Below are 10,678 nucleotides of genomic sequence, written 5' to 3'. Positions count from 1 at the left end.
AGCTGCTTTTGTTTAGGTATGTCTGACTGTCTGAACAACATCTGCCTGGAGTTTGTCTCTTAAAGACACAGCTGTGGCCAGCGGCTTCCCTTCCCAGCTCTGACTTCCCATAACTTGTATAATTTCGGACATCCAGGTACACCCCTGAAGCCTTGAGGCCAACAAGGACGACCACCCTGGCTTTCACAGGGAGCCTGGAAAGATAAAGTGAGTCTTGCCTCTGGAATGATCTGTAAGCTGCGAAGCCAGGCTTCAGAGGCCACTCCCCAGGCTCTGATTCTAAGTTGTGCTCCCAATTGTACCCAGTAAAAGATGTTTGCTGCTCAAAGGTCAATATTCAGAGGCTAGCCTGGGCTACATGGTAGAATGACAACCTGACCTCCATAGGCATACCGTGCGTGTTCTATATGCTGAGTGCAGACTTGGCTGCCTATGGTTTCCCTCTCCGGGCTGGGACGGTGGTGGTGGTGGTGGTGGTGGTGTGTGTGCCATTGTGTGTTTGTTTTCTTTCTTCCCCTCTGGCCAGAACACTGCAATCCACTTTATCTCCTGGGACTAGTTCCTGTACGTTCCTAAAACAGATGTGCTTCTTATCGGGAGGGAGACAGCACAATTGTGGACACATGCAAGGACAAGGGAGCAGTGTTACAAAGGTCGTCGGATCTTCTGGTACCTGCGAGGCGAAAGGAAGACAGATTGTCTAGCTGTCGCCATTTTAACCATTTAGGCGTAATGTGTAGTTAGAATTCACTGTGCCAGGCAAAGGGGTGGGGTGGGGTGGGGGCGGGGAAGGGTAGAAACAGTAATGGCTGAAGACACTCCCAGAGGAGAGGCCAAGTCCCACCAAAACCTGAGTTCTCCTAAGTGTTAATCATTGTTAGGAAGAGTTCTGGGGTACTGTGCTGTCAGAATCCTCGCTGCGCTGCGTGGCCTTAGCCAAATCACTTATCTCTTCTGAACCTTGGTGTTCCCACCTTAACGCAGAGATAACAGCTCCATGGCTGGTGTGAGGGTTTAATGATTGTAAGACATGCCTTCCAGTGGCTCACCTCTGTTTTCATTTTTCTTTTTATCTCTATAAACTCATCTGGGCTGTTCCTACACCAATGCAGGGGCTCTCGGGGCTGCGAAAGAATTCAAACCTACTTTATTCAGGAAGCGCTAGCTGCTCCCCTTGGTCCCTCCAGAGCTGTGTCTGATGGAGGGACAGCCCTGCTCCCACAGGTAGAATGACAGGTACAGACCCGGATTTACATACATAGTGGTGCCAATGACAAACTGTCAGGAATTGTCATTAGCAAAAGGCCAGCATTGTCTCTAAGGGCTGCACAGCAAGACCATCCATGTGGAAATGAGCCTGTTCTAAGGTTACGCTGCATAGACAGGGAATCAGACTCAGAATGCGCTGGCTTCTCACACCCCAGAGCAGAATCCCATCCAATGGGTCCATTTTCTGCTTTCCCTTTTCCTTGTTGTATGTGACAGATCACAAATAAATAAATAAATAAATAAATAAATAAATAAATGACTTGAAAAGGTAGTATTCGTAAATCAGTTAACCAAGTTCCTGCTGCATATGGTGTTTTCTTATTATAAGAACATATAGAAGGCGGGTGGCAGCGGCACATGCCTTTAATCCCAGCACTTGGGAGGCAGAGGCAGACGGATCTCTGTGTGTTCGAGGCCAGTCTGGTCTACAGAGTGAGTTCCAGGACAGCCAAGGCTACACAGAGAAACCCTGTCTTCAAAAAGCAAGCAAGCAAACAAAATCCCCAAAGAATACATAGAAAACGATGCTCAAGGGAAATGAGTCTTTGTTCTGCAATAGGGGAAATCTGAGTTAGACTCTAAAAAATGTCCATAATGATCCCTTTCAGTTTGAGTCCTTCCTGGATAATGAGCTCTGGGAGCCTAGCCCACCTGTCTCCACCCAGCATCACCTGGTACACGACTGTAGGGGTTGAGGTCCCATTCACTGCCCTAGGAGACAAATGCTGCCCTTTGCTAATTACGATTACTGATGGGCTGTCATCACCACCGCTAAACATCTGTCTGGCTTTGCGGAGGAGCCGGTTCCGGCTGGGATCAGGATGAGAAGGTCGGTGGGCAGGAGAAATACTCCTCCTCCATGCAGGGACTTTACTACGAAAAAGAAAGTCCAGAGACCCGCAGTCAGGGACTCTCAGCACTGCGGAGGTCCGCAGGGCTCGGACAACCGTTCTCCGAAGAGCCAACGCCTGGTCAGTCCAGCCCACACAGCGGTGCTGGCAGCGCCTAGAACGGCCTTTCCAGTTGCAGCGGCAGCGAAACGCCAGGCAAATCCCACCTCCGGCCCCGCCCGTCTAATCCGTCTTGCACCGAAGACGACGGCGTCCTGGGAGAAGCAAGCCCCTGGGAGGAGAAATCCAGGCTTTTAGGGCTCCCGACAGGTGTCTGAGATAGAGGGCGGAGTCGCGGTAGCACGGGTGGAGAGGGAGGGGCGGCGCTGCCCCTTTAAGAGGCGGTGGCCCAGCGGGGACCTTTTTCTCTTTCCCCGGAAGGAAAGCGAGCCCGGACTAGGCGCGCAAGGTGGGGAGGTGCGGGGTTGGGCGGTGGGGAGGCGGGGCGCGCGCCGGGGGAGGATCCCTCCGTCCTGCCCTCCTGGCGGCGGTCGAGGGTTTGCCTTTCCAGATCCTCCACCTAGCCGAGATCCAAAGAGCTAACACCGCCCAGGGGGCGCGGCCAGGACCATCTAGGGCGTGGGGTGCCCGGAGCCCGGAACGGCGACCCGTCCACCCGACCAGCGGGAGAGTAGATCCACGGATCTGGAAAAAGGATTGGAGAAGCGACACCCCGGAGCGGACGTGAAACGGACCCGGGAATAGGGCAAAATAAAAAAAAAAAAAAAATTGCCTGGGACTCCGGGCGCGGCGGCGCAGCGGGCTCGGGTGTCTTCTGGCGGCGCCTGGAGCAGGTGAACAGTTCCATCACCCACGGTGCTGAGCCCGCTTGCGTTTTTGTTTTTGTTTTTTTTTTTGCCCCCGGCCCGGCCGGCGCTCCCAGCCATGGGCCCCGGCTCCCGCCGCGTGCCCGGTGCCCCTGGCTGGATGCTCCGCGTCCTGGCCTTGATGGTGGCTTCTGGCGGCCGGGTCGCCTTCGCCTTCAACCTGGACACCCGATTCCTGGTGGTGAAGGAGGCGCTGAACCCCGGTAGTCTCTTCGGCTACTCGGTCGCCCTCCATCGGCAGACCGAGCGACAGCAGCGCTACCTGTAAGTCAGCCCGGCGGCGGCGAGGTGGGATGCTGAAGAGGGTATGTGCCCGGATACCTGACCTGAGCTAGGTCAGAGACGAGACCAGGGCCCGCTGACTTCCAGGCCTGACTCTGCCGGCCTTTCCTTGTGAGCCCGGATTAAGGGGGGCGGCCCTCCGATTGTGGGGCTTGGCGGGAAGTGGAGGATGAGGGGCAGTAATCATGGCAAGTGCTGACTTGGCCAGAACCTGTCTAGACGCGGCCGCTTCGCGACTCAGACCTCTTTGGCGAGCACAAGTAGGGTCTCTTGTTGTTCAGCGCCCTGAGAATCCAGTACCTAACGTTAGCTTCTCTCCTGGGCTGGGAGAACTCTGTAAAATAAACACCTATTGCATCCCTCTTCCCTTCCTCCTGGGGAGGACCCCCCGGAATAGATGCGTTTAAGCCCCCATTACCCTTCTCATTTAGCCTGGGGTCACAAGCAGCCACGCCCTCTGCAGAAGCAGGCCGGACTGCTTCTCAAGGGCTTGGCCTTGCCGAGTGAGGCGATGAAGAGGCCGGGCGTTTGGAGCTGTCCAGAGGTTCTCTCTGACCCTTAGAGGACCGGGCGGTGGTGGAAGACAGACGAGGCGCTGTCCTAAGCCTCGGGGGCCAGCGCCCACCCGGAAGCAGTGGGGGGTACTCCCACCAGGCATCTCCCTGCATTCCACAGATTCATGTTGAATCAGCAGCCCCGGAGTGTGTTTGTTTTGGTTTGAAGAGGGGAATGGTGTTTTCTCTGTCTTCTGCTCTCCTTTGCGACAGCTGCAAGAAGCGGGAAGAGCCGAGCAGAGGGGAGGGAGGGGGGGAGGGAGGGAGGGAGGAGGGGAGAAAAGGAGGAGATCGCATCCAGCCACCCGCCCCTCCCCGTGCACACTCATGTCCAGGTGTCTGAGGGTTTGTCTGCGTGGGTTCTATGTGCTGAGGCTGGCTAGCTGAGGGAAGAGGGTGACCGGAGGAGGTGCCCAGGGAGGGGCAATGGTAATCACACTGACCCCCTTCTACCTTTTGAGCTGGATGGCCTCCCCTGGCCTCCTGCCTGGCCTCCGACAGTTACTAATTTAAAAGACACAATCAAGGTTAGAGTGTTAAAACCTCTCCCTGTTCTGCATGGGGCCTGTAGAAACTTTGAGGAAGTTTGGAATGTTCAAAGTCCGACTCACTTCAGTCTTTGCCTCTGCCGTGCTGGCCCAGCCCCTGTCCGTTCTGCCCACCTGGACTTAGCTTCTACCCTATCTAGCCCCAGCAGAAGGTAGGGCCACCACACCCTTCCCACCCTGGCTGGGCAGATTTAACCTTCTGCCTTGCTGAGGCCCTCTGACAACAGATAGTTGCTACAGCAGTGCCTTTGCCTCCCCTATCCTAGCCCAGGACATAGCTTTCAGATGTTCTGGTGCTGGATGTGCATGGCCCGAGCTAACTCAGTAGAAGAGCTTCTGCGACCCCTCCCCCTCTGCTCTGTGACCTTGAGGAAGAGATTTCCCTCCTAGGGACCAGTTTCCCCCAGGATGAGGTTGTACCTGGATTTATATGTTCCTTCTTCCTTCCTGTCTCCGCTGGCCTGTGAGAGGCACCTTGGCCTTGTAGAGAGAGAAGAAACTGAGCGTCTCACTACTGCTGTCTTGTCCTGGCTCTGTCCCTTAACACTTGAGACAGTCGTGGAGAACACACCTTCTTAGTGTTAATGAGACAGTATGTCTAGGATGGTCCTGGCGTGGCCAGTTCTCCGGCGGATACCAGAAGGCTCTGGGGCTGAGACTGGATGGAGGTGTATCTCTTTCACCTACGGGTCCTACGCAAGCTGGCCAAGTATAAGACTTCTGCTTTCCTCTCCAGGCAGCTTCGGAGAATGCTGAAACTGATGGACCTCTGAGGGCAGGTGGTTCTGGACAGATGGGTCTTCTCCATCTTGCCCAGAGCTGCTTCTGTGTCTTGGCTCTGTCTTCGTCTCACTGAGTGCAGCTCTCCCGGCCCTTTGGGAGAAGCAGCTGGGATTCACTACAGCCAGCTGTGTAGCCAGATGTGAACAGCTGCCTGAGTGTTGTAGGGAACCAAGATGTCAGACTGTAGCCTCATATTTTGTCAAATTCCCCTTGGAAAGGTAGGATGGCTCACGGTTTGTGCTTTGGGGTCCGCCAGCTGTTAGGGAACCCTGAGCACAGCTATGGGTTTATGCACTGTCCTTGGGGGGTTGGGGAGGGGAGAGCATAGCTTCTGTGTTCTCGAAGATTTTGGCCCAGAAGCGTTAAAAATCCAAAACAGGCTCTCTTTGCTGTTTACCACCTTTATCTTAATCCTGGGGTACCCCACCCACAGCCCAGGCTCATAGCACTCAGTATCTGAAAGTAAGAATCTGAGGTAGCTGGGTGGTGGTGGCGCATGCCTTTAATCCCAGCATTCAGGAGGCAGAGGCAGGCAGTTCTCTGTGAGTCTGAGGCTAGCCTGGACTACAGAGTGAGTCCCAGGACAGCCAGGGCTACACAGTGAAAAATTCTGTCTCAAAAACAATCAAAAGGAAAGCAAAACTAGGACAGACCATTCATTGTGGGCTTATCCATCCATCTATCATCTATCTGTCGGTCTGTCTATCTATCTACCTATCTATGTGTTATCTATCTGTGTGTCTGTCTGTCTATCTATCATCTATGTATCTGAGACATGTTCTTTTAGGTAGCTCTGGCTGTCCTAGAACTCGTTCTGTAGACCAGGCTGCCCTCGAACTCACAGAGATCCATCCACCTTCCGATGGCTCCCAAGCTGTAATTAAAGGCTTGTGCCACCATGTCTGGCTTACTTTGGGCTTTTTGATGTTGCATGAAGCCCCCTTAGAGGGAGAAGAGCTGCTTGTTTGGGAGGTACTTACTGACCCTTCCTGCACCTGCTCTGTTATTCCCTCTTGCTCTGGCCTGACCTCATTGGCTGGGTGTGGGGTTTCCTCTGGGGCCCCCTCCCTTTCACCGTTGGAAGTGAGGGTGTCTGGGAAACCTGGGAGGGAGTGGCTCCTGGAAATGAGGTCATGCCTGAGATAGGCAGGAGTCTGGCTTACCTGCTGTGCTCTTGAAACATGTTCCCTGGGCAGGGCGGGTTCCTGGCAGCCTTCATGGCTCGTGCCAATAGAAATGGCATGGCAGCTGTGGCTGTGGCACAAGGCCTGAATGTGGTTTATCCATCTCTGCTGGCTTTCTTCTCCAGTGGCCATTCTAGGCCAGAAGGCTTTACAATGGGCAGGAGGTAGAGGAGGTTCTGTTCTTGCAGAAAAAGAAGCAGCAAAGAGAGATTGGCTGAGTAGCTCACACCTGTCATGCCGGGACTCAGAGAGGAAGGCAGAAGGATCGGCAGTTTGCTGAAAGTCCAGGCTATGCAGGACGACCCTGTCTCAAAGAAAAGGGTGGTAGTGAGGCAATTGGGCCGAGCATAACAGAAAAAGAAAAGAAAGAAAATGTTCATTGCAGTAAGGGACTGAGGTTAGATAACTCAAGGAATGCCCTAAAGGGTCAAATATGTCAAATATGGAATACCTACCAAAAAGCCAGGGAAAGAGAAGTGAGAAAAACACTTCTTTATTCTTTTTCACCTGAGGCCCTGCCAAGACCTCATTCTTCCATCTTTCTCATTCTCCCTCCAGCTTGTTGCTCTGGTTCTAGGGCTGAGTCACCAGGAGAAAGGGGGTTGGGTGGGCAGCGTGCGGAGGGGTAGAGGAGGATTGTGAGGGCTGCAGTTTCAGCCGCCATAGGAGAGCCCCTGGGGAGGTGGCTAAATCAGGCAGCAGGGCATAGAGCTGGCATCCAAGAACTGACCTCCCTCCTACTCAGGCCGGAGCAGCCATCGCCTCCCCTCCTGCTTCCACGACTGGCATCTGAGGGGAACAGCGACAGAGACCCCAAGGAAGGCCCTGGGGCCTCCCTGAAATCTCCCCATAGGAGCCACCACACACCTCCCTGAAATGAAGTTGAATCCTATAGACTTTCTTTGAGCATCACCCCCCATCCCCGGAATCCCGAGGGCCTCTTCCTCTTTGGTGTGAGCCAGACTGGTGCCCTGAACTCTCTTGGGTCCCATTCCCCAGCTTTCTCAGATAATGCCATTTTCTCTTCAGTTATTCTATCAGCTTTGAACTCCTTGGGAGGAGTGGAGGTGTAGAGGGCTGGGCAGGGTGAAGAGCCCCCCCTCCTTGCACTTGAAGCTCAGGGGTTCCCCAGAGACCAGGAGGGGCTTTCTAGTTGGAGCCAAATGAAAGGAGGAAGAGACAGTTGTTGAGAGCTCTTGATCTTCTATTTCACCCAGCCATCTGCTTCCTGGGGTGCTCTCTGCTCCCCCAAGCCCAGCCTGACTCAAGGAGAAAAAGGTCCTATCTCCTGAGACCTCTATCTGGGCATCCCCACTTGCCTTTCCCCTCTGTGGCTGGAAGGTGGGTCCCGTGGTGGTCTGGGGGTGGGGGTGGTCAGTTAGATTTTTGTCTTTTTAAATCTGGAGCCAACAGCACTACCTGCTATCCATTTGCACAGTACTTTATATTTCAACTTTACGTACCAGGAAGGTCTGTCCCAGTCTTGGGATTCCCTAACCCTGTGGTAGGAGGAAGATGGACCCTACCCTCTGGAAACCCCTTCCTCCATCCGTGTGCAGGCCTCTGGCTGTAGACCACTGCATCCCGGGCTGGGAGCCAGAGGGCCTTAAAGGGCCTCTGAGCGGGCCAAGTAGGAGCTAAAAATACTCCAGGGGATGTGGGGGAGCTCCCAGTGGAATCTCATAGGAGGGAGGAGCCTGGGGATTAGGGAATTGGCCCCTCCTCAGTCCCCACCAGTGGGCACAAGGCTGGCACCAGGCAAGGACAGGAATTTGAAGAGTGTGTGGAGTCTTATTCTAATCCAGCCATAGTTTGTGCTTGGCGCTGCCTGTTCCATCCCTCAGGCGGCTAAGAGGAAGGGTCCCTCAGTTCCTCCTAGTGGAGACAGGCTCGGTAGCTGCCCCTCAGCTACCTCCTGATGGTTAGGCAGGACAGTGGCAGCTGTGATGGGAATGGCATCCATTACATCCTTTGCTCCCCACGGCCCCCTTTCACCCATTGAAGCTTACAGCTCTTCAAGCTCATTGTAGCAGACCCCACCTCCAGCCAAAACCGCAGAGCTTCTTTTGGAGATAAGCAGATCCCAGCCTCCCCCCCCCCCCCCCCAGTGACTGCCAGCCTTCCTCAGGATGTGGAAGTCCTACCTCTGCTCACCCCTCATTCCTTCCAAACAATGAAGTTGTCTGTCTTTTTTTTTTTTTTTTCTCCGCGTCAGGTTCCCTAACCTGCAGTATTGGAATTCCAGGGTCCCTGGAGAGAGTCTGGAGTCAAGCTAGGGCCAGTGCTGGTTCCACAAAAAAACAGAGCAATAGTGCTCACACTAGCCATGGCTTCCTTCCTCAGAGGGCCCTTCTGCAGGAGCCCATTTGTCTCCTCCAAGCCCTGGAGTGGCAAGTTCAGCTGAGAGTCCCGTTTTATAGATAAGACACTCAAGACTCACAGGGAAAGGAAATCACTCTCAGTACCAGTCCTGGAAGGAGGTCCCTAGCTCAGGCTGAGGTGTTCCTTCCAAACAGGCACTAGCTTCCTTCTCTCCTTTGTCAAGCATGCCAGCGGGTGTGTGGTGAGTGACAGTGGTCAGGCAGGTACCCTCCCTAGCCTGAACAGAAGTTGGCTAGTGGCCTGGCTATCCTATCTGTTCCCTTACTCCTCCCTGGGATGGTCAGAACACCACTCTGTTTGGGGAAGTTTTGCCCCTGCCTGGAGGAACAGCGCTGAAGGAGAAGTCTGAGGTGCAGAGGAGAGGTGCAAGCATAGGTCCACCCACTTCCTAGTACCCCCAGGCAATGCATTCCTTACTCCCAGTAGGTGGAGGCACCCCAGGCCCCAGCATGCCCGAGCCCTGCCCTGCCTGCTCCCTGCCGCCCTCCTTCTCAGGTCCAAAGCTGGGCTGTAGGCACAGCCATTGCTCAGCACTTCCAGACTGGCCAGAGGCCTGGAGCCTGGGAGCCTCAGGGCCACAATGTTGCTGGAATAAACAGAGGGGCACCTGGGAAGTGCTGCCACCCAGGAGGCTGACGTGGCAGCGGGAAGGTGGCAGAAGGCATGCTCCAAGCAGAATATTGAAAGGCTACAGGGAGGAGATACAAGGAAAACCTTGGTTCCGAAGCTGGGCTGCCCCAGATACTGTTCAAATGGCCTGTGGTAGTTGGAGATCTTGTTTTACAAATACCCAGGGATAGTCTGAGAGAGGATTTCAGGGCTCATTCACTGTCTGCTCTGCTTAAGTGTCTCCGTTAGTGTGGGATGGAGTTGCAGGGTCCTAGCCCCCTTGTGGGAATGTCTTGGTGTCCCTCAAGATGGATTCTGGGAACAAGGTGATAGATAGCTCCTGTCCACTCCCTTTTACTGGAACTCTGTTCTCGGGCCACGCTGGGTATCCAGCCCCACCCCATACCAGTGCGCTTGTCTCGAGGTGGGGTGGGGCAAATGGAGGCATCGCTCAGCTCGCTTAGAGATCTGCGCCTCCTCGAGCTTTATGCTTGATAGTTTCCAGAGGAGAGATCCAGGTTTTCAATAGCTCACCCCTCCTTACACAGGTCCCTTCTGCCTTCCCTGGCCACCCCCCAACCCCCACTCACACACCGGGCACTTGAGCCCATAACTGCCATTCCTTCAAAATGTAATTCTTCAAAACGTAAGAAGAAATTCCTTTTCTTCTGAGGCCAAAGGATTCCTTCAAAAATGCGGATCTGGGGCTGGGAATGTACCTCAGCCGGTAGAGTGTTCACCCAGCATTCTGGAAGCTCTGGGTTAAATTCCTAGTACTACATAAAACTGGGCATGGTGGTACATACCTGAAAATCCAGCATTTGAAAGGTGGAAGCAGAAGATCAGATGTCCAAGGTTGACTGGGGAGTATCCTATCCTTGGCTTCGTGAGACTGTGTCTGAAAAAGAGAATGATATAAGGAAAACCCCCAAACAAACAAACAACAAACAAACAAAACAGATCTTGTTAACTTCCTTGCCTGGGGTCCCTCTGTGGTTCCTCTAAGGCCTTTGTCAAGACTTGTATGCCTCCCCCGCTGTTCTTCCCGGGATCTGGTTGTACAGAGGGCTGGTGCCTGAATCACTGGCTTGCTCATGCTTCCTGGCCCTTGCACACATTGTACCCTTGTATCGAGTGCCCTTCCTCCCCTTCTTCACTGGGTGGCCCCTGGCCATAGTCCTTACACTCAGGCCGGGGCACCTCACGTACAGACCTTCAAGCTTTCCTGGTAAGATGCTTACCGAGCGTGTGTCTCCTGGCCTGCCTTCCTCTGTGGTGGGCTCTCCACAGGACTGAGATTTGTTAATGCCCATTCCTCTAATGTGGAGGAATGGAGTTCATGCCCAGTGA

General features: G+C 54.1%; 1 protein-coding gene and 1 long non-coding RNA gene across 6 annotated transcripts in view; one reads left to right on the top strand and one right to left on the bottom strand.

The window, feature by feature from the left end:
- Positions 1-2,666: 2,666 nt before the first annotated feature.
- Itga3 (integrin subunit alpha 3) overlaps positions 2,667-10,678 on the top strand; it is a 30,885-nt gene continuing 22,873 nt past the window's right edge. For all 3 annotated transcript variants that reach the window (XM_055619779.1, XM_055619780.1, XM_055619781.1), the window contains exon 1: positions 2,667-3,250. In XM_055619779.1, coding sequence (XP_055475754.1) covers positions 3,045-3,250 — 206 coding nt within the window. In that variant the 5' untranslated portion in view covers positions 2,667-3,044. The remainder of the gene's footprint in view (positions 3,251-10,678) is intronic.
- Positions 3,244-10,223, bottom strand: LOC129686088 (uncharacterized). Of its 3 annotated transcripts, none has more exons than XR_008721581.1 (4): positions 10,135-10,223; positions 6,317-6,641; positions 4,791-5,243; positions 3,244-4,035 (listed from the first exon to the last, which is right to left on the bottom strand). It is a non-coding gene; the product is annotated as an uncharacterized LOC129686088 (long non-coding RNA). The 3 variants fall into 3 exon arrangements; XR_008721582.1 differs by having other exon boundaries at positions 6,317-6,513; XR_008721580.1 differs by lacking the exon at positions 10,135-10,223 and having other exon boundaries at positions 6,317-6,826.

This window comes from Psammomys obesus, unplaced genomic scaffold (assembly GCF_907164565.1).
Source record: "Psammomys obesus unplaced genomic scaffold, mPsaObe1.curated_primary_1811, whole genome shotgun sequence".
In the NCBI taxonomy this organism is placed as follows: Eukaryota; Metazoa; Chordata; class Mammalia; order Rodentia; family Muridae; genus Psammomys; species Psammomys obesus.
The sequence above is the reverse complement of the archived record's forward strand: the minus strand, read 5'-3'. Positions and strand labels throughout refer to the sequence as shown.